The sequence below is a fragment of the Pristis pectinata genome, chromosome 19 (assembly GCF_009764475.1).
Source record: "Pristis pectinata isolate sPriPec2 chromosome 19, sPriPec2.1.pri, whole genome shotgun sequence".
Lineage (NCBI taxonomy): Eukaryota > Metazoa > Chordata > Chondrichthyes > Rhinopristiformes > Pristidae > Pristis > Pristis pectinata.
In genome coordinates, this window is record NC_067423.1 from 5331766 (window position 1) to 5355149 (window position 23384).

At 45.7% G+C, this 23384-nt stretch overlaps 1 protein-coding gene across 1 annotated transcript in view; it reads left to right on the forward strand.

Moving 5' to 3' along the window:
- The first annotated feature begins 6870 nt into the window (after window positions 1-6870).
- Window positions 6871-23384, forward strand: part of pfkfb3 (6-phosphofructo-2-kinase/fructose-2,6-biphosphatase 3) — an 88646-nt gene continuing 72132 nt past the window's right edge. Inside the window, exon 1 of the mRNA XM_052034323.1 lies at window positions 6871-7017. Coding sequence (XP_051890283.1) covers window positions 7002-7017 — 16 coding nt within the window. The 5' untranslated portion in view covers window positions 6871-7001. The remainder of the gene's footprint in view (window positions 7018-23384) is intronic.

Below are 23384 nucleotides of genomic sequence, written 5' to 3' on the forward strand. Positions count from 1 at the left end.
GCCAAACATGTCCCTACCCTAGAAATTACTAGGCTTACCCATAGCCCTCTATTTTTCTCAGCTCCTTGTACCTATCTAACAGTCTCTTGAAAGACCCTATCGTTTCCGGCAGCCCGTTCCACACACTCACCACTCTTTAAAAAAAACTTACCCCTGACATCTCCTCTATATCTACTCCCCAGCACCTTAAACCTATGCCCTCTTGTGGCCACCGTTTCAGCCCTCATTTCACCATTTCTCCCTATTCCAGAGCACATTTCAGTTCCAACGGCATTAGTTCACGAGCATTGCAAATAATCCCCATTGCACATGAGCCATAGAGTTATACAACATGGAAACAGGCCCTTTGGCCCAACTCGTCCATGCCAATCAAGTTGCCTACTTGAGCTAGTCCCATTTATCTGTGTGTAGCCCATATCAATGTATGCAATGGACAACCATGTCTGCAATGCAATAATCTGGAATATTGCATGTAAAATCCTGTTTTTCAATTTGATTTACATATATTTATGGAGGCACCCAAGCCATGTTTTGGTCTCATTTTTCCCAGTTCTGATAAAAGGTTGTTAACCTTTATTAACTCTTTTTCCCCTATCCACAGATGCTACCTGACCTGCTGAGAATATCCAGCATTTTCTGTTATTATTTCAGATTTCCAGCATCTGCCATATTTTATAGGATGCAAAGGCATTTGTTTTGAACATTCTCTTAACAGTAAGTAAAACTTTTATTGGAAAGGTTTTTTTTTACAATCAGATTTACTTTCACTAAAGTGAAATTTGTTGTTTTGTGGCAGCAGTACAGTGCAAAGACACAAAAATTGCTATAAATTACAAAATAAATAGTGCAAAATAAAGGAATAACAAGGCATCGTTCATGGACCATTCAGAAATCTGATGGCGGAGGGGAAGAAGCTGTTTCTAAATAGTTGAGTGTGGGTCTTCAGGCTCCTGTACCTCCTCCCCAATGGTTGTAACGAGAAGAGGACGTGTCTTGGATGGTGAGGGTCCTTAGTGATGGATGCCACCTTCTTGAGGCACCACCTCCTGAAGATGTCCTCGATGGTGGGGAGGGCTGTGCCCGGGATGGAGCTGGCTGAGTCTACAACCCTCTGAAGCCTCTTGCAACCCTGTGCATTGGAGCCTCCATACCAGGCTGGTGATACAACCAGTCAGAATACTCTCCACCATACATCTATAGAAATTTGCAAGGGTCTTTGGTGACAGACCAAACCTCCTCAAATTCCTAACAAAGTAGAGCTACAGGTGTGCTGTCTTTGTGATGGCATCATTGATATAGAGTCAGACACTTATAGGGCACATAAGGAAGCTGTTCAGCCAATTGAGATCATGTCAGTTACTTGCTGAGCTTTGGATAATTCCTGGTGAGTAATTTGCTTAGGGCCCTACAATAAGATTCTGTATCAGGGGAAACATTTGGCAAGATTCAAGCAACTGATGCCTTATAAATGAACCCTCCTGGAATGTCTGTGCATATTAACATGGGATGAGATCTGGATAAGATATGGGTAAACAGGGATTATTAAACCTCAGGCAAAAAAATATAAAAACCCAGAAAGGTGGTACTGACTGAGGGTCCGTCACACCAATGGAATGTAGTCTCCGTCTTTGTCTGATGTTTCAACGACAACACTTGTCATTTTTGTATCACATTTGAGATCAATAATACATGTTTCAATTTTTTTCCATTAAAAGTAGAGTTCTATGCTTTGAGGAAGGGGAACAATTGTAAGAAAAGTGAGTGAAGCCTATTGACATGTGTGCCAGTAATTATAGATTACCTTCAGCCAATGTAAATGAACATCAGTGACAAGGAATATGGTTAACGGGGTAGTGAGATTACCTACCCTGTAACATGTTAGGTGTTAACATAACAACAGAAGGGACTTACTCATCTCATTTGACTGAGAGGAATGGCATTTATTGGGCTTGTCTACCAAGTGATACCTCAGGGTTTTCCTGTTTTGTTTTGCTCGGTTTATAATTTGCAAGAATTCCTTGTTGGATTCCAATCTGGTTATGATATCCTTACTACTTGTAAGTTTAGAGACTGTGCCTTAGTCTCCTGGGTGTAACGACTTTGTGATCAAAATACGTTCCAGGCTTGTAACCCTTGGGGTAGAGTGGGTGAGTTGGCAGCAAAACTAACATACGCCTTTCACATTAGTGTTATGTCATTTTTCATTAACAGAATGCAGGGAAGGCGCGAATTAATCGTTTAGTTATTTTATGCTTGATCTCTCCTGGGTAAGTATGAGGAAGGGTCCTGACCTGAAATGTTAACCGCCTGCTTTTCTCCACGGATGCTGCCTGGTCTGCTGAGTTCCTCCAGCACCATAGTGTTTTTCATTTGTCATGTTTAGCCCCTGGTTTGATATCAAAGCAAATTTCAGGTCATTGTAACCCCACCCCTCAGTCAATCATTCTCTCTATGCTGCTCCCAGTGCATCCTCAGTAACGCAAAAAGATGCATTTCACTGTGTTTCGATGTACATGTGACTAATAAATAAATATCCTATTTGTGCTGCCAGAACTAAGTGTATGATCTTCAGATGTTAAGAAATTCTGCTAACAATTCCAATTCCATTAAATTTTACATTGACTAAAGATAATCTGTGATACAACTGTCTTCAATTTTCTTCTAATTAGTGGTCTCAGTTTTTCCCATCTATCACTGTTCAACTCCTGGTCCATGTACCATCACACAGTAATGAGGAGTATGTTCGAGTGATATTGGTTACAGCAGGGAAGGAGGCCAATTGGCCCATTGAGCCGTACTAGCTCAGTGTAATAGCGATCCAGCTGGTCCCAGTTCCCTGCCCTCCTCCCATAACAAATTCTTTCCTTTCACATGGAGTGTTGTGTGCATTTCTGGCCACCACACTATAGGAAGGCTATGGCCGCCCTTGAGAGGGTGCAGAGGAGATTCACCTTTAGTTATGGGGAGAGATTGCATAGGCTGGGCTTGTTTACCCCAGAACGAAGGAGGCTGAGGGGTGACCTGATAGAGGTATATAAGTTTACGAGAGGCATTGATCGGTAGAGAATCTTTTTCCCATGGTAGGGGCTTCAAAAATGGGGCATAAGTTTAAGGTGAGATGGAGGACTTGCATTTAATGTTATGTTTATTTTGTTGTGCATGTAAAATGTATGTTATTTTAAAGTTATGTTTGTCATGTTTGTAATGTTCTGTGCTGCTGCTGCAAAAAAGCTAATTTTCATGGCATTTATACCCTGGGTATGTATGTCTGTGAGCGCGGGTTTGAAGTGAGAGGGGAAAGACTTAAGGGCAACTTTTTTGCCCGGAGTGTGGTCCGTGTGTGGGGTGGGCTGCTGGGGGCGGGGGGGGGGGGGTTGTGGTTGAGGCAGGTACATTAACAGGTCCATGGATGGGAGGGATTTAAGAGGGATGTGGGCAGATGGGACTGGCTTGGATGGGAATCTTGGTCGGCACGGACCGGTTGGGCTGAAGGGCCTGTTTCTGTGCTGTGGGACTCTGTGACCCTAAACTTGAACTTGAGGAATTTTAAAGGGAATCCGAGGGGTAAGTTTTTTTATGCAGAGAGTGGTTGGTATTTGGAACGCGCTGCCAGGGGAGATGGTGAAATCAGATACAATCGCTACACTTAAGAGACATTTACACAGACACTTAACTAGGTGAGGGACAGAAGGATACAAGGGTGAATGGAATTAGCATAGAGGTCAGCATGGATGTGGTGGGCCAAAGGGCCTATTTCTGTGCTGTACAACTCCATGACCCTTTTGAGAGCTATAATTGAATTTGCCTTCACTTCTACCCTGCCAGTGAACCCATTCTGGACCCAAACCGCTCATTGAGTAGAAATGTTTTTTTCCACATTCACTTTTGGTTCTTTTGAAAATCACCTTCACTGCCCCTCAGGGAACAGTTTCTCTTCACCTAAGTTTTAAAAAGAACTGCAGATGCTGTAAATTTGAACTAAAACCAGAACATTTTGGAAATACTCAGGAGATCGGGCAGGATTTATAAAGAGATGAACAAAATTAACCTGGAATGTTAACCAGGAAGATTGATGAGGGTAGTGTAGTAGATGTGGTCTATGTGGATTTTAGTAAGGCGTTTGACAAGGTTCCACATGGTAGGCTTCTTCAGAAAGTCAGAGGCCAAGGGATCCAGGGAAGCTTGGCTGTGTGGAGTCAGAATTGGCTTGCCTGTAGAAAGCAGAGTGTTGTGGTGGAGGGAGTGCATTCAGATTGGAGGGCTGTGACTAGCGGTGTTGCACAGGGATCGGTTCTGGGACCTCTACTTTTTGTTATATTTATTAATGACTTAGATGAGGGGGTGGAAGGGTGGGTTAGCAAGTTTGCAGATGACACAAAGATTGGTGTTATTGTGCATAGTATGGAGGGCTGTCGAAGTTTGCAGAGGGATATTGATAGGATGCAGAGCTGGGCTGACAAGTGGCAGATGGAGTTCAATCCGGAGAAGTGTGAGGTGGTACACTTTGGAAGGACAAACTCCAAGGTGGAGTACAAGGTAAATGGCAGGATTCTGGGCAGTGTAGAGGAGCAGAGGGATCTGGGGATAAATATCCACAGATCACTGAAAGTTGCCACACAGGTGGATAGGGTAGTTAAGAAAGTTTATGGGATGTTAGCTTTCATAAATCGTGGGATCGAGTTTAAGAGCCGCAAAGTAATGATGCAGCTTTACAAAACTCTGGTTAAACCACACTTAGAGTACTGGGTCCAGTTCTGGTTGCCTCATTATAGGAAGGATGTGGAGGCGTTGGAGAGGGTGCAGAGGAGATTTGCCAGGATGCTGCCTGGATTAGAGGGTATGGATTATGAGGAGAGATTAAAGGAGCTAGGGCTTTACTCATTAGAGAGAAGGAGGATGAGAGGAGACATGATAGAGGTATACAAGATATTAAGAGGAATAGATAGAGTGGACAGCCAGCGCCTCTTTTCCGGGGCACCAATGCTCCATACAAGAAGGCATGGCTTTAAGGTAATGGGTGGGAAGTTCAAGGGAGACGGCAGAGAGAGGTTTTTCACCCAGAGAGTGGTTGGTGCATGGAATGCGCTGCCTGGGGTGGTGGTGGAGGCTGATATGTTGGTCAAGTTCGAGAGATTGTTAGATAAGCATATGGAGGAATTTAAGATAGAGGGATATGTGGGAGGAAGGGGTTAGATAGTCTTAGGTGTGGTTTGAAGGTTGGCACGACATGGTGGGCCGAAGGGCCTGTATTGTGATGTATTGTTCTATGGTTTTTGCTTTTAGAGTCACAGAATGATAGAGTTATACAACATGGAAACAGGCCCTTCGGCCCAACTTGCTCAAGCCTACCTGAGCTGGTCCCATTTGCCAGCGTTTAGCCCATATCCCTCTAAACCTTTCTGATCCACGTACCTGTACAAGTGTCTTTTAAATGTTGTAAGTGTAATCTCCACAGATGCTGCCAGACCTGCGGAGTTTTCCCAGCATTTTCAGTTTTTATTTCAAGTTTCCATGATCTACAGTTTTTAAAAATTTTATTTCCAGCATTTGCTGATTTTATCTCCCTCTGTGTGTTGTGTCTCTCCCCTCACCACCTCCCCCCCCAACAGATCCCCTCACACCCTTGTCTGACCCAGGAACAGCCTCAGCACCTTCAGTCCACATAACTAAAGCCCCTCATCCCCAATCATTTTGGTAAATCTCTTCTGCACCATAGAAACATCCCATCCGGATGCTTCACGGCTTGGTACAGCAACTGCCCGAGACTGCAAGAAACTGCAGAGAGTTGTGGACACAGCCCAGTGCATCATGGAAACCAGCCTCCCCTCCATGGACTCTGTCTACACTTCTTGCTACCTTGGTAAAGCAGCCAGCATAATCAAAGACCCCACCCACCCCAGACATTCTCTCTTCTCCCCCCTCCCATCAGGCAGAAGATGCAAAAGCCTGAAAGCACGTCCCACCAGGCTCAAGGACAGCTTCTATCCCGCTGTTATAAGACTATTGAATGGTTCCCTAGTACAGTAAGATGGACTCTTGATCTCACAATCTACCTTGTCATGGCCCTGCACCTTATTTGTCTGCCTGCACTGCACTTTCTCTGGAACTGTAACACTGTAAGCATTCTGTCATTGCTTTTTCCTTGTACTACCTTGATTTACTAATGTAATGAAATGACCTGTACGGATGGCATGCAAAACAAAATTCTATTTTCACTGTACCTCGGTACATGTGACAATAATAAACCAATTTACCCTCTTGAAAGCCAGCAAAAAAAATTAAGCCACTGGAGGAACCCAGCAGGTCAGGCAGCATCTGTGGAGAGAGACACAAAAAATTCTGCAGATGCTGGAATCTGGAGAAACACACAGAAGGTGCTGGAGGAAGGTGAAGCATCCGGATGGGATGTTTCTATGGTGCAGAAGAGATTTACCAAGATGATTGGGGATGAGGGGCTTTAGTTATGTGGACTGAAGGTGCTGAGGCTGTTCCTGGGTCAGACAAGGGTGTGAGGGGATCTGTTGGGGGGGGGGGGGGAGGTGGTGAGGGGAGAGACACAACACACAGAGGAAGATAAAATCAGCAAATGCTGGAAATAAATGCATCCACGGAGGGAAATAAAACAGTCGACTTTTCAGGCTGAGACCCTTCATCAGTGCAAATGAAGGGTCTCAACACGAAACAGCAGCAGGGCTAACGTAGACCATCTCCCTGCCTTCACTGCTGAGCTCCTCCTTGACTAAAAGTGTTGCCTGTCTGAACGTCTCTCCTGCCCTTGTCCCCTTTGAAGTGCGACGGGACGGTAGGGGTTAATACCTCTCAAGCACGCACTTCCGAGATTGCAGAGCGAGAAATGTTTACACATGTCCAACATACGCCACGGAAACTGATCGGAGGTGCTCACTGTATCGATCGGCGCCGTTCTTAGCTTGAGTTAGAAACGGGGAAGTCTCTTTAACAAGAAATCCTTCCATTGTTATTGGACGAGAACTAGGATTAAGATGCCTCTGGGAAATGGTAAGATTGTGGATGATGCATTTCTGGGCGAGGTTGATGCGGGAGAAAGTTGCTCCGAAACATTGTCCACGAAACAGGTTGTCGCGTTCCTCGCTGGAATCCCCTCACTCACAGAGATTGCTTAATCTGTTGATTTAACCCATGCAAGCACTCAGGAGAGAGCCGAGAGACCCTGACAAGGTCGTACTCGTGTTAAACCCGGAAACAATTAGAGCTCGGCAGCGCCTGCGGTTGAAAATGAAAGGATGTGGGAGATTGAGAAATGTATGAGAGGGCTGAAAATGAGCGGTGGGTTAATGATTCAGTGGGAGAGGAGGAGGCCTTACTTCATAATGAGCTGCCAGTGAAGTCAGGGCCAGTGACAACATTTAACTGGCGTCTGGGCATGTAGTTGATTCCAGAGATGAGGGGGTTAGCCCATGAGGAGAGATTGAGTCGCCTGAGGCTATTCTCACTGGAATTCAGAAGAATGAGAGGGGATCTTATAGAAACATAACATTATGAAAGAGATAGAAACATAGAAAACCTACAGCACAATTCAAGCCTTTCAGCCCACAAAGCTGTGCCGAACATGTCCCTACCCTAGAAATTACTAGGCTTACCCATAGCCCTCTATTTTACTCAGCTCCTATCTAACAGTCTCTTGAAAGACCCTATCGTATCCGCCTCCACCACCGTTGCCGGCAGCCCGTTCCACACACCGCTCTCTGAGTAAAAAAACTTACCCCTGACATCTCCTCTAATAAGATAGAGGCAGGAAGGTTGTTTCCACTGGTAGGTGAGACTAGAACTAGGGGACATAGCCTCAAGATTCGGGGGAATAGATTTAGGACGGAGATGAGGAGGAACTGCTTTTCCCCAGAGAGTAGTGAATCTGTGGAATTCTCTGCCCAGGGAAGCAGTGGAGGCTGCCTCATTAAATATATTTAAGACGCAGTTAGATTTTTGCATGGTAGGGGACTTAAGGGTTGTGGGGAAAAGGCAGGTCGGTGGATCTGAGTCCACGGCCAGATCAGCTGTGATCTTATTGAATGGCAGAGCAGGCTCGACGGGCCAGATGGCCTCCTCCTGCTCCTAGTTCTATGAATGGGCAGGGCTCAGAGGGAGATGGAATTAATGCAGGCAAGTGGGATTAGTGTAGGTAGGTACGAGGATTCAGCAGAGACGTGGTGGGCCAAAGGGCCTGTTTTTATGTTGTACAGCTTTGAGACTCTTAAAACTGACAACATTGTGGAAGAACGATACTGATTTATTTGTTGATAACTGTAATTGGCAAAAGCCAGTGGACGTATGGTTTCTGGGTGTAATGCAGGACAGGCTGAGGCACACTTCAGTATTTGTGAAGCCTTGTCTCCGTAGTCTGACAATGCTGATATGTGGCTCCTGTTCAGCAGCAGTTCATCCCACCCCTTGCCCCCCAGCCCCCCCCCCCCCAACAGCTCTCAGGGGGCAGGGAGGGGGGGAAATCTCCTGTCCCTACCCAGTACTCAATGGGTGAGTCCAGGCCTGTGGTTGGCCCTGTGTCAGTGAAGGAGGCAGTGCTCGTTCATCCAGGGACGGTTAATAAATAGTGGCCTTGCTCACGTGAAAGAACGTCTCCTTCCTGTTTTCTCTGGTGTGTTGGTGCTGATCCACTGTCTATTTTCTGTCTCTCATGGAGTGTGATTTTCATTTACCCCCAAAACCTTACACAAGCCAACAGATATTTAGGTCAAGGCGAGAGCAGATCTCCAGCAGGTGATTTCTATGGCTGTGCAGGATAACTTGAGGCATCCATCGTGCTCACATGACATGCTATTAGTGTTTTGTCAAGTTAAATGCAATTTGCTTGTTACTAGTGAAGAGTGCCCTATTGAAGAGCCAGTTTTACAGCCAGTCACTGTGGCTATGGAACAAATGCAGCTGCCAATCTATTCGGTATTGGTTTATTGTTGTCACATGCAGCAAGATACAGTGAAAAGCATTCGTTTGCATGTCATCCAGACAGGTCATAAGTGCATCGAGTTAGTAAAAAGAAAACAGAATGCAGAATATAGTGTCATAGCTACAGAGGAAGCACAGTGCAGGGAGACAACTAAAGTGCAAGGGCCATGACAAGGTGGATTGGGAGATCAAGAGTTCATTTTTTAGGGTTCATCTTTTAGAGTTCACTACAAGCTCCTGCTGACTTCAGTGTGAGAGTGACTAGGTAACTTGTTTTTAATGGAAAGCAAAAAAAAACCTGCAGATGCTAGAAACCTGAAATAAAAACAGAGAACTCAGCAGGTCAGGCAGCATCTATGGAGGGAAATGGACAGTCGATGTTTCAGGCCAAGACCCTTCACCTCGCCTCCATTCCGCACTGGGATCTCGGCCCTCTTTACCTTTGCCCTCTGGTCCCCTGAAGTTCTATCCCCAAGTGACTTTGCCCGGATGCTCCCCCTGCTGAACTTGAAGGCCGCTTGGGAATTGATCCAAGTCTTTGGATGGCTTCTTCTCTGACACCACCTCGCTGTCTCTCTGATACCACCGGCCTTGTTCTTCTTGGCAGCTTGTAGGAGTGACCCTTTGGGAGATGATTGTGCAGCTGTTTTGGAGAGTGTGTCAGGGCTGGGATGGGTGGAGGGTTGGTATGAAGGGGTTTGTGTTTCGCCTACAGACACAGGTCTGATACTTGGGTGAGGTCCAATATGCCCCAAGAGGACTGTGAGGGTTCAGTCGCTGACTGCGCTCAAGATGGCAACTTTTGGACATTAAAGGCATTGAGGGATATGAAGTTGGCACTGAGGTAAACCACGAGGGGCTGAATAGCCTTTTCCTGTTTCTGTTTCTTATGCACTACAACCCTGTGCAACCAATCAGTGTCACTGAATGTGGGTGGTCCCGTGGTCTGTGCCAACCAGTGGGACAGGGGCTTTATTTGCGCCCTTAACCAATCATTTCTTTTTACTACCTCTATAGCATGATCTGTCTGGATGACACGCAAAACGAAAGCTCTATCTCAATACATGAGTTGGTAGTAAAGAAGGCAAATGCAATGTTAGCATTCATTTTGAGAGGACTAGAACATAAAAGTAAGGATGTACTGCTGAGGCTTTATAAGGCGTTGGTCAGACCGCATTTGGAATATTGCAAGCAATTTTGGGCCCTGTATCTAAGGAAGGATGTGCCAGCCCTGGAGAGGGTCCAGAGGAGGTTCACAAGAATGATCCCAGGAATGAAAGGGTTAACATAGGAGGAGCATTTGATGTTTCTGGGCCCATTCAGAAGGATGAGGGGGGTATTCCCATTGAAACCTACTGGATACTGAAAGGCCTGGATAGAGTGGACGTGGAGAGGATGTTTCCATCAGTGGGAGAGTCCAGGATCCGAGGGCACAGCCTCAGAATAAAGGGACTTCCCTTTAAAACTGAGATGAGGAGGAATTTCTTCAACCAGAGGGCGGTGAATCTGTGGAATTTGTTGCCACAGAGAGCTGTGGAGGCCAAGTCATTGGGTGTATTTAAGGCAGAGATTAACAGGTTCTTGATTGGTGAGGGGATTAAGGGTTACGGGAAGAAGATGGGAGAATGGGGTTGAAAAAAAATTCAGCATTATTGAATGATGGAGCAGAGTTGATGAGCCAGATAGCCTAATTCTGCTTCTATACCTCTTATGGTCTTATATGGTAATAATAAACCAATTCCAATACTGAACTGTAAATTGGTTTATTATTGTCACATGTACCGAGGTACAGTGAAAAACTTTGTTTTACATGCCATCCATACAGATCGATTCATTACAACATTCCATTGAGGTAGTACAAGGGAAAACAATAACAGAATGCAGAGTAAAGTGTTACAGTTACAGAGGAAGTGCAGTGCAGGCAGATAATAAGATGCAAGGCCATAATGGGGTAGATTGTGAGGTCAAGAGTCCATTTTATCGTACTAGGGGACCGTTCAATAGGCTTATAACAGCGGGATAGAAGTTGTCTTGAGCCTGGTTTCAGGCTATTTCTGAGTGTGGCATCTCCCACTAATTAGTTGTATTGTCTGAGCTAACTTGTAATGATGAGCTGGTGGTGATTAATCCTTCACTGAATTCTTGGCTTCAGTGTCTGTTCCGAAAGCCATTGGTGGTTTGAAAATAGACAACTGAGTGCAGTGAGAGGGCAGAGCATGATTTTATTGCTGTGATGTCATCCTGACATACAGATGATATTTATAAACCATCTGAAGTTCAGTTGTGATTTATGAGGTGATCTAAACTTGTCAATTTGACAACCTCCTCCTTATGACTGCTGCTTCCTTGCTCGTTATCTCCATAAAATGGGACTAGGGCAGACACTCTCTGACTGTGGTTGTAGAGAAAACAAAAGGATCAGTTATTCCTTTCTTTTGCACTATTTGGTTTTGTAATTTACAGTAATTTTTGTCTGCACTTTGCTGCTGCTGCAGAACAATAGATTTCATGTCATATGTATCCATTTTGCTTAAATGGAAGGATCTAATACACCTGACTACTTTTCAATGGTTCCCTCAAACTAGATCATGTGTAAACTTGGAAAAAATTAGGAGTGGTACTGTTGATCCTTCGCTTAAATTTGAGGAAGTTTGGAGTCCATTTATTCAATATTTTCACATGATATAGATCCCCTTGTAATAACCTTTCAACTTAGAGGAACAGAGTTGACGACATAATATTGCTCTGTTTCTACTGAGAAATTTCAGTCCAGTTTTTTTTTCTGTTTTTGTTTTGAATTTTTTTTTCTTTAGCTTAGTTTGGTTTGATATATTGTTTATAATTTTTCTTATTGTTTTGGGTTTTTTTTCTTTTATATTTTATAATAAATCTTTTTCTTTTATATTGTATTCATTCACTAACAGATCGTTGGATCTACAGTTTTTTTTATACTTTATTGTTCTTTATGATTATCCATGTCATGATTATTCTCCTGATCTATTTGTATTACATGTATAAATATTGATATATTAATCTGTATTAATTTGAAAACTAATAAAAAGATTGAAAAAGATTTCACATCATACGTCGGCGATAATAAATCCGATTCTGCTCTCCTGAGAACCGTTCGTAACCTGAACTGTTCGCCAGTTGGAAATGAACAACAACTGTGTGCAGGAGAGGCTCACAGGAACAGCGGCGACGGGAGATCGAGCGGACACAGGAAGAATGGCCGCCAGCCGGCCTCACGCACCCGGTGTGTGAGCGAGTGGGTCTACTCAGCACTCCTGGCTCTGCTCAGCTCCACCCAGCCCCCCCGGTTGTTGTGGCTCGGGGAGGGGGAAGGCGGGGAGAGAGGTGGGGAAATGTCCCGTTCCTAGCCAGCAGAAGATACCTGCAGCCCTGTCCCCTGGTCTCCCAGACGCTCGCTTGTATGTTCGGGTGTTCGTAACCTGCCGAGGACTTGTATAAGACAGCAGTTATTAGTGGAGCAGTCATACAGCATGGAAACAGGCCCTTCAGCCCATCTTGTCCATGCTGACCAAATTGTCTACCTGAGCTAGTCCCACTTGCCAGCATTTGACCCTCTAAACCTTTAAACCTATCCCTCTATTTCTTTGCCGTCTCTTGCTGTTCAGTCACTGGGATCCTTGAATTCTTTGGCTGATTGAGGAATATGACTCCAATGTTGCTGATCCTAGGGTGATGGATTTTCCCAGTCTTGGAACCAATGGGATTGAACTGAGGTCACAAAACACTACTTAAATGAATTTAAATTAGGGCACGGATTTCCAAAGGTTTCAGGCAGAGGATCACAGGAATGTTGAAACAGTTGAAGGCCTTTCAGTTCCTCACACCTCTTCTGTCATTTATTGCCTTGTGACTTAACTCCATATGTTTCTCTTACTGTCTTTAATTTGCATGTCAACTCTGTATTTAATATTAGTAACCAACCTGGCACCAATTGCATTCTGCAGAGGAGAGTTCTGAAATACTCTCCCCTCTGTGTGTAGGAGTGTCTCTGAACTTAACTCCTGAAATCCTGGCTTGAATCTTTAGATTCCCTCCTCTGGTCCCAGCCTCCCTGGACAGCAAAACTATTTTCTTCCATCAATCCTCCTTGGTAAGTCCAGGTAAACCACCCTTTAGTATTCTAAATTCTAGGGAAAACAACCTAGGCAATACACGTCGATGATCTGAACTGTTAAGTCTCTTGTCCTCTTCGCAGATGCTGCCCTAATCTGTGGAACATTTCCAACTGTTGTTATTTCAGGTGTTCAGTATCTGCAGTTTTTTTTTGCTCCTGGTTTGTGTAACCTCTCACCATAAAGTGGCACTTGGAGTATTGGTATTGGTTTATTATTGTCACTTGTACTGAGGTACAGTGAAAAACTTGTCTTGCATACGATTCGTACAGATCAATTCATTACACAGTGCAGTTAGTACACAGTGCATTGAGGTAGTACAGGTAAAAGCAGTAACAGAATACAGAGTAAAGTGTCACAGCTACAGGGAAGTGCATTTCAGGTAGACAATAAGGCGCAAGGTCACATCAAGGTAGATTGTGAGGTCAAGAGTCCATTTCATCGTATAAAGGAACCGTTCAATAGTCTCATCACAGAGGGATAGAAGCTGTCCTTGAGCCCAATGGTATGTGCCCTCAGGTTCCTGTATCTTCTGCCTGATGGGAGAGGAGAGAAGAGAGAATGACCCGGGTGGGTCATTTGATTATGCTGGCTGCTTCACCAAGGCAGTGAGAGGTATAGACAAGAGTCCATGGAGGGGAGGCTGGTTTCTGTGATGCGCTGGGCTGTGTCCACAACTCTCTTCAGTTTCTTGTAGTCCTGGTCAGAGCAGTTGCAATACCAAGCCGTGATACATCCAGGTAGCATGCTTTCTATGACAGAATTGGGCATAAAATGGTTCTTGGTCATAAGAAAGTGACTTTGCATATCAGATGTCTTCCACCTGCAAGAAATAAGCATGGCAAGGCCTGGGGTATGCTGGTGTAATGGTTATATTGGTGGGTGAGGGATCCAGATGCCTGGGCTGATGATTCAGTGATAAGGGATCAAACATATCATAGCAGATTGGGGATTTAAATCTGGATAACTCAATTAGAATAAAAGTTTGCCATAAGTAATGGTGAAACTACTAAGTTGTTGGAAAATCGCTTTCTCTTGGCAAACGAAGTGTGCTTTTCTGATCTCTTCAGTCTGAATGTGATTCTCACTCTCATGAGAGTTTGAATGTGCAGAATAGGTTTAAGGTATCTTTATTTATCACATGCACATCGAAACACACAGTGAAATACATCTTTTTGTGTAGAGTGTTCTGGGGGCAGCCCGCAAGTGTTGCCGCGCTTCCGGCGCCAACATAGCACGCCCACAACTTCCTAACCCGTACGTCTTTGGAATGTGGGAGGAAACCGGAGCACCCGGAGGAAACCCACGCAGACACGGGGAGAACGTACAAACTCCTTACAGACAGCGGCCGGAATTGCACCTGGGTCGCTGGCGCTGTAATAACGTTACGCTAACCACTACACTACCGTGCCTGCCCTAGTGGGTATGTGCCAAAAGGAGAGGTTGGACAAACTTGGGTTGTTTTCTCTGGAGCGTCGGAGGCTGAGGGGAGACCTGATAGAAGGTTATAAGATTATGAGGGGCATAGATAGAGTAGACAGCCGGTATCTTTCTCCCAGGTTTGAACTGCCTAATACTAGAGGGCATACATTTAAGATAAGATGGAGTAAGTTCAAAAGGGATGTGCGGGGCAAGTTTTTTTTTTACACAGAAAGTGGTGGGTGTGTGGAATGTGCTGCCAGAGGTGGTGGTGGAGGCAGATACGATAGAGGTGTTTGAGGCTCTTAGATAGGCACATGAATGTGCAGAGAATGGAGGGATATGGCCTATGTGGCAGAAGGGAGCAGTTTAGTAGGCTTTTAATTACTAGTTTAAGTAGTTTGGCAGAACATTGTGGGCTGAAAGGCCTGTCCCTGTGTTGTACTGTTCTACGTTCAATGACTCAAGACCTACCGTACACCGGTTGATCCACGAAACTCCTTAATAGAGAGTCATAAAGAGATAAGGCATAGAAATAGGCCTTCGGCCTACTGAAGGGCTAGTTTCCATGCGTATCTCTCTATGAATTAAATGTTGGATTTGCCAGCAACACCTACACTCTATAAATGGATAAGGAATATCTTTAATGGGGAACTCGTATTTAACACCGGACAATTCCATGGTCTTGTTTCAGGATAGACCTACATAAGTTTTGGTGGGACACGCTTTACTTTTCCAAGTTTTCTTATAAAGATTTAGAAAATTATTTAAACCTCTCTGTTGGGTGATCAATTGTCCTTTATCTTGCCATGTTCAAATTGGCTAACAATGGCAGATGTACCATGAAATAAAAGTGTGTTTGGCTATTAATAAGAGTAACATCCAATAGTCTGGAAAATCCACCAGACCGGTACCACCGAAGGCCCAAGGGTTCCGGATTATCAGAGTTTTATGCAGAAGGCAGAATTCCTTCCTGCAGCCACAATGAAGAGTGGAGAATTGACAGTAAGAATGAAGGAGTTGTTTCAGGACGAACAAATGTTAATGGGTACAGAGGTTCCATCTGCCATACACCTCTCCCCTAATGGTTCCTATTCTCACCTCCGCGTCCAGCACTGGTAGCCTTTGTGTTCCTGCTTATCTCCCTCCAGCAGCCGTCTCCAACCCTCACCCTCCCCTCCCTCCACCTCGCTCCATCTGCCTCTCAGTTCTTTTCTCCCTATCTGCCTCCATCTATCATTCACCTCCCACTGTCTCCCAACTCTAACCCTGCTCCCCTCCCCTACCTTTCACAACCTGCCTGTCACCTTACGCCCCTCCTCAGTCAATCAATCACCTCGGACTCCTGTCTCACCCCTCCCCCTTCTCTTTATACCACCCATCTCCCCTCTCCACCCTCAGTCCTGGTGCAGGGTCTCAACCTGAAACGCAACAATTCCTTTCCCCCCGCGGATGCTGCTCGACCTGCTGAGTTCCTCCAGCAGATTGTTTGTCCGATCTTAATGGGTGCTGCACCACACACATTTTTGCAGATGGAGACACGAGAGACCGCAGATGCTGAAATCTGGAGCAACAAACAGTCTGTTGGAGGAACTCAGCAGGTTGAGCAGCATCTGTGGGGGTAGAGGAATGATGCAGGTCCTGATGTAGGGTTTCAACCCGAAACGTTGACAATTCCTTCCCTCCCACAGATGCTGCTCGACCCGCTGACTTCCTCCAGCAGATTGTATTTCTGCAGGTTCCTCCTCTTTTCCACTTTGTTGCAAGTGGGTTGATCTGTATTCAGTTCCACGAGTTGAAATGTGAATCTTGACAGTGAACGTCACTGTAACAAAGTCCAGACCAGAACCCCATGCCCATCGACCAAGCACCTTTGACAGCAATTACTGCATAACAGTTAGAAGTGTGATACTTGCAATTCTTCTGACACCCTGGTCCAGAATCTCAGAGGCCAATAATCCCACCAGCTGATTCAGCACAGGCATTTCATTGTAACAGGGACGTTGCGATCTGGATGTCGTTGTATCACACATATTGATCAATACCATGAGTCTAGACCAGGCTGAAGTCAAGTTTATTGTCATGTGCACATTTACGGTGAGGTACAGATACAATGAAAAACTTGTCTGCAGCAGCATCACAGGCACGTAGGTACAAAGGATATAAATTAGACATAAATTATACAAGACAGTGAAGAGAGAGTGAAAAGACTGTGCAAAAACCAGACCCTAGTGCAAAAAAAGACACCAGAGACAAGAAGAAGTTCATAGATTCACAGAGCAATACAGCACGGATACAGGCCCTTTGGCCCAACCATGGTGCCCTCCCATCTAGTCCCAATTTCCTGTGTTCGGCCCATATCCCTCCAAGCCCCACCCCTCCGTGTACCTATCCAAGTGCTTCCTAAATGATGCTGTTGTACCTGCCTCACCCACTCCCTCTGGCAGCTCGTTCCATACACTCACCACCCTCTGCATGGAAAAGTTGCCCCTCAGGTCCCTTTTAACTACTATCCACGCTAAACCTATGCCCCCTAGTTTTGGACTCCCCGACCCTGGGGAAAAGACTGTTACCGTTCACCTTATCTCTGCCTTTCATAACTTTAAACACTTATATAAGGGTCGCCCCCTCCTATGTACTAAGGAATAAAGATCGAGCCTGGCCAACCTCTCCCTATAACTCAGGCCGTCTAGTCCTGGCAACATCCTTGTAAATCTTTTCTGCACCCTTTCTAGTTTAACCACGTCTTTTCTATAACAGGGTAACCCAAACTGTACGCAGTACTCCAAGTGCGGCCTCAGCAATGACTTATATAACTGCAACATAATGTCCCCATTCCTCTACTGAGTGCCCTGACTATTGAAGGCCAGTGTGCTAAACACCTTTTTCACAACCCTGTCTACCTGTGGGCAACACACACAAAAGGCTGGAGGAACTCAGCAGGTCAGGCAGTATCTCTGGAGGGAAATAAACAGTCGATGTTTCGGATCGAGACCCTTTGTCAGGACTGCAACGTTTCAGATCTTGACCCGAAACATCGACTACTTATTTCCCTCCACGGATGCTGCCTAACTTGCTGAGTTCCTCCAGCATCTTGTGTGTGTTGCTGCAGATTCCAGCATCTACAGAATCTACCTGTGATGCTGCTTTCAACCAGCTATGCACTTGTACTCCTGGGTCCCTCTGCTCCATTACACTCCCTAGTGACTTAGCATTCATACTATAAGTCCTACGCTGGTTTGCCTTTCCAAAATGCATTACCTCACACTTATCTGTATTGAAATTCATTTGCCACTCCCTTAACTGATCAAGATCTCCCTGTGATGTACGATAACCTTCATCACGGTCAACACCACCTCCTAATTTTGTGTCATCTGCAAAGTTAGAAGTCACCAGGTGCCTCAGAGGTAATTAGATCGGATTTTATTCCATGCATTATTTTTAATGAACTGGTTAGCATGTTCCGGCAGGCTGCTGTTCTACTTTAGTACAGACATTACCTCCAGGCTTAGGAACTAATCAACGTGCCAAGAGTAACACACAAGGAGATTAACCTCCCTCGAGCCTTTAAAGCTGGGCGGTAGCTGAGTGAAAGTTACCAGGGAGTAAAGTTGATGGGTACCCCATCCGCTGTCCTAAAGATTCAGTCCCTCGACCACTGGGACTCTGTGACTTGATGGTATAGCAGTCAAGCTGCCTTGTCCTGGTTGGAGCTGATTTCTGGAGTGCTATTGGAACTGCACTGTTCTGGCACACTCCTGACTTTGCCTTGTAGATACAACCTAGAACATAGAACATAGATAAGATAAGATAAGATTTCTTTATTAGTCACATGTACATTGAAACACACAGTGAAATGCATCTTTTGCGTAGAGTGTTCTGGGGGCAGCCCGCAAGTGTCGCCATGCTTCCAGCACCAACATAGCACGCCCACAACTTCCTAACCTGTACGTCTTTGGAATGTGGGAGGAAACCGGAGCACCCAGAGGAAACCCATGCAGACACGGGGAGAACGTACAAACTCCTTACAGACAGTGGCCGGAATTGAACCCGGGTCGCTGGCACTGTAAAGTGTTACGCTAACCGCTACACTACCGTGCCTGCCACGTATAGAACAGTAGAGCACAGGAAAAGGCCCTTCGGCCCACAATGTCTGCACTGAGCATGATGCAGAATTAAACCAAATCTCTTCTGCCTGCACATGATCCGTATCCCTCCACTCCCTGCATATCCATGTGTCTATCTAACAGTCTCTTAAACACCACTATCGTATCTGCTTCCACCACCTCCCCTGGCAGCCCGTTCCAGGCACCCACCTCTCTCTGTGTGTAAATAAAAATTGCCTTGCATATCTCTTTTAAACTTTCCCCTCCTCACTTAAAATGCATGTCATCTAGTATTTGACATTTCTACCCTGGGAGAAAGAGTTTGACTGTCTACCTTATCTATAAACTTTTATAAACTTCTATCAGGTCTCCCTTCAGCCTCCACCATTCCAGAGAAAACAACCCAAGTTTGTTCAACCTCTCCTTATAGCACATGCCCTCTAATCCAGGCAGCAGCCTGGTGAACCTCTTCTGCACCCTCTCCAAAGCCTCCACATCCTTCCTGTAATGGGGCGACCAGAACAGCACACGATACTCCAAGTGTGGCCTCACCAAAGTTTTATACAGCTGCAACATGACTTCCCGACCCTTCTCAGTCCTGCGAGTGATGAAGGCAAGCGTGCAGTAAGCCTTCTTTACCACCCTGTCGACTTACGTGGCCACTTTCAGGAAGCTATGAGTTTGGACCCCATGATCCCTCTGTACATCAATGCTGTGTAATGGGTCCTGCCATTAACTGTAAACTTTCCTTTTACATTTGATCTCCCAGATGGATGTTGATGAACGTTTTTACACTAACCCAGATTTTACCAAGGATGACTGGCCCACTGTCCACTGTCCACTATGTTCTGGGACAGTTTACCACTGTCCCAGAACATAGCTGCTTTAACTTTTAATCTATTAGATTGGTTCAAGTTGGACTTTTTTCCCAGGTAACTTCCACTCAGCACAAAACTACTGCCAGTTTTAAAAGCTTGGGGGAGATTAATTTCCTTGTGTGCTATACCGGCATTTGGCACGTCCCCTTTGACACTCACCAACTTTTATCGATGCACCATAGAAAGCATCCTATCTGGATGCATCACAGCTTGGTACGGCAACTGCTCTGCCCGGGACCACAAGAAACTGCAGAGAGTTGTGGACACAGCCCAGCACATCACAGAAACCAGCCTCACCTCCGTGGATCCTGTCTATACCTCTCGCTGCCTTGGTGAAGCAGCCAGCATAATCAAAGACCCCACCCACCCGGGTCATTCTCTTTTCTCCCCTCTCCCATCAGGTAGGAGCCTGAGGGCACGTACCACCAGGCTCAAGGACAGCTTCTATCCCACTGTGATAAGACTATTGAACGGTTCCCATATACGGTGAGATGGACTCTGACCTCACAATCTACCTTGTTATGACTTTGCACCTTATTGCCTACCTGCAATGTACTTCCCTGTAGCTGTGCACTTTACTCTGTATTCTGTTATTGTTTTTACCCTGTACTACCTCAGTGCACTGTGTAATGAATTGATCTATATGAACAGTATGCAAGACAAGTTTTTCACTGTATCTCGGTACAAGTGACAATAATAAACCAATGCCAATACTGGACACATTGGTTAGGTGCTGAGCGCTTAGGTGCTGACTGTACTAAAGTAGAACAGCAACAGGTAACTGCTCCAACAGCACTCTCCAAACCTGCGACCTGTACCTCCAAGAAGGAGAAGGGAAGCAGGTGCAGGGGGACATCACCACCTCCAAGGTTCCCCTCCAAGTCACGCACCATCCTGCCTTTAGATTGCCATTCTTTCATTGTCCTTGTGTCTAAATTCTGGAAGTCGCTCCCTACTGTGAGAGCACCCTTGTCAGTTAGCACCTACTGCCTCACAGCTCCAGTGACCCAGCTGCAGTCCTGTTTGCAAGTCAAAGTCGAGTTTATTGTCAGATGCACAAGTCCATGTGTGCACAGGTGCAATGAAAAACTTACTTGCAGCAACATCACAGGCACAGAGCATCACATAAGTAGCATTTGCAAGAAAAACATAAATTAGACATAAATCATACACAATTTTTACAAGAAAGAACACAATTCGAACAAAAAAAACACAAATTCCATTTTAGTGCAAAGTGATCAAAGTGGTCATAGTGTTGTGAAACTGCAGTGATTAGGGTTGTGCCGGTTGGTTCAAGAGCTGAATGGTTGAAGGGAAGTGACTGTTCTCGAACCTGGTGGTGCGGGACTTCAGGCTTCTGTACCTCCTGCCCGATGGTAGCCCTGTGACTGCGTGGGTTTCCTCCGAGTGCTCCGGTTTCCTCCCACAGCCCAAAACTGTGTGGATTGGGAGGTTAATTAGCCGCTGTAAATTGCCCCAAGTGTGTGGGTGACGGGTAGAATCTAGCGGAGAGTTGATGAGATGCTCGAAGGTTGACGGTCCACTGTAACTTATCAAGTGTAGGTCTGTAGCAAAAGAATTAAAGGGGAGTTGTTGAGCATGAGAGAAAAGAGAATAAGTTGCAAGAGTTCAGGGAAGTAAGGAGAGGGGGAGTGGGATGGATTGGATTGTTTTGATCGAGTTGGCATTGGACTGGATGGACTGAGTGGTCTCTTGCAGTGTCACACGTACATCGAGACACACAGTGAGATGCATCTTCTGCATAGAGTGTTCTGGTGGCAGCCCGCAAGTGTCGCCACGCTTCTGGCACCAACATAGCATGCCCACAACTTCCTAGCCTGTACGTCGTTGGAATGTGGGAGGAAACCGGAGCACCCGGAGGAAACCCACGCAGACACGGGGAGAACGTACAAACTCCTTACAGACAGCAGCCGGGATTGAACCCGGGTCGTTGGTGCTGTGATAGCGTTACGCTAACCGCTACACTACCAAGGAGTACAGCTGTTTAATAGGTGGCTCACCATGAGGACAATTAGGGATGGGCAATAAGTATTTGCCATGCAACGCCCAGATCTCAAATAATGAATTATGAGAAAGGTTAGGTCTGTAGAGCTGTGCCGTGGCCTAATGATGAGAGAAAATTGCCCAGGAAGAAGGCCCTTCTTTAGTGTTTATTATAAATGCCATTTGACCTTCCCACCCAAGGACACAGTACTTCACTCCACCATCTTTGAGCTTCCTCTCGTGCTTAATCTTTCCGAATAATCAAAGCACCCAGCGGGCTATTTATAAGAAGAGTCACTGGTGCGTACCATGGAGGCTCGTTCTGCTGCTGCAGCTGAGGATTTTCCCAGGAAGCTTAACCTTTGAACGTCCTCTGGGGTCCTTGTGAGGTCTCGTCCCCTGAGTTCAAAGCCAGCCACTGCATTCTTTGGCCATGCGACGGGGTGTTATCCCAGGTTCCCTGACCTCTATAGCAGCAGTTCTTGATGCTGCCTTTGTGCTTTAGAATGACACAGCTTTGAGCAGGCCATTCGGCCCAACCAGCCAGTGCTAGTGTGTATGAGCCTCTTCCCCCTCCTCCCCTTCAAGCCCCTTCACTCCAATATTTCATGGGAGTGCTTTAGGACAGAGAGATCTAGGGGCTCAGCTACATAGTTCCATGAACGTGGTGACGCAGGTAGACGGGGTGGTCAAGAAAGCATTTGGCGCGCTTGCCTTTATCGGTCAGAAAATTGAGTGGGACGTCATGTTACAGCTGTACAAGACGTAGGTAAGGCCACATATGAAGTACTGCGTGCAGTTCTGGTCGCCCTGCTACAGGCAGGATGTCATCAAATTGGACGGGGTACAGAACAGATTTGCTGAGACTGGACGGCTGAGGCCGGATAGGCTGGAAATTTTTTTCCCTGGAGCGAAGGAGGCTGAGAGGTGACCTTACGGAGGTTTATTAAATCATGAGGGACACGGATAAGGTGAATGTTCAGTCTTTTCCCCAGGATAGGGGAGTCTAAGACTAGGGGGCATGGATTTAAAGTGAGAGGGGAAAGATTTAAAAGGGACCCAAGGGGCAACTTTTTCACACAGGGGGTGGTGAGTATGTGGAATGAGCTGCCAGAGGAAGCTGTGGAGGTCAGTACAATTACAATGTTTAAAAGTCACTGGACAGGGACACGGATAGGCAAGGTTTAGAGGGATATGGTCCAAACACAGGCAAATGGAGCTCAGTTAAGCAACTTGGTGGGCATGGACAAGTGGGGCCGAAGGGCCTGTATAACGCTATGACATCCAGTTTCCCCTTAAATATGCTGCTCCTTCTACACTCATTGTGAGAGTGAGTTCCACACTCCAAGTTCTCCCTGGGTGAAGAGGTTTCTGCTGAAGTAGCCGTTTGTTTCTCGGTTTTGACGTTTGGTTTCGAGGAGAGACCTGACTAGACTGGGTTTGTTTCCTTCCAGACAGAGAGAGGTGCAGTTGAGGACCTAGATTCACTACTATCTTTGCACTATTCTGCTGTGCCTTGCACCATTCTGTTGTTATTGCTCATCACTGTATTTGTATTTATTTTTATGTGTTCACTGTTCACTCTGTGAGCTTCACGTGAGCAAGGAATTTCATTGCACCCTGGTGTATATGACAATAAGCTAATCTGAAGGACCTAATTCCCTGGGCCAAAACATCAGAGGTGAAAGAACCTTGATTTAACATAATTGAAAATCAAAACTTGTTGGAAATAGGAAATAAAACCAGCAAATGCCGGAACCATTCGGCAGGTCAGGCAGCCCGTGCTGAGGGAGAGAAACGCAATGAACATTTCAGTTTGAAGACCTTTGTCAGAACTTAAGGTGATTGGCAAAAGAAGTGAGTTGAAGAACCATTTTTCCCCCAAAGGTTGG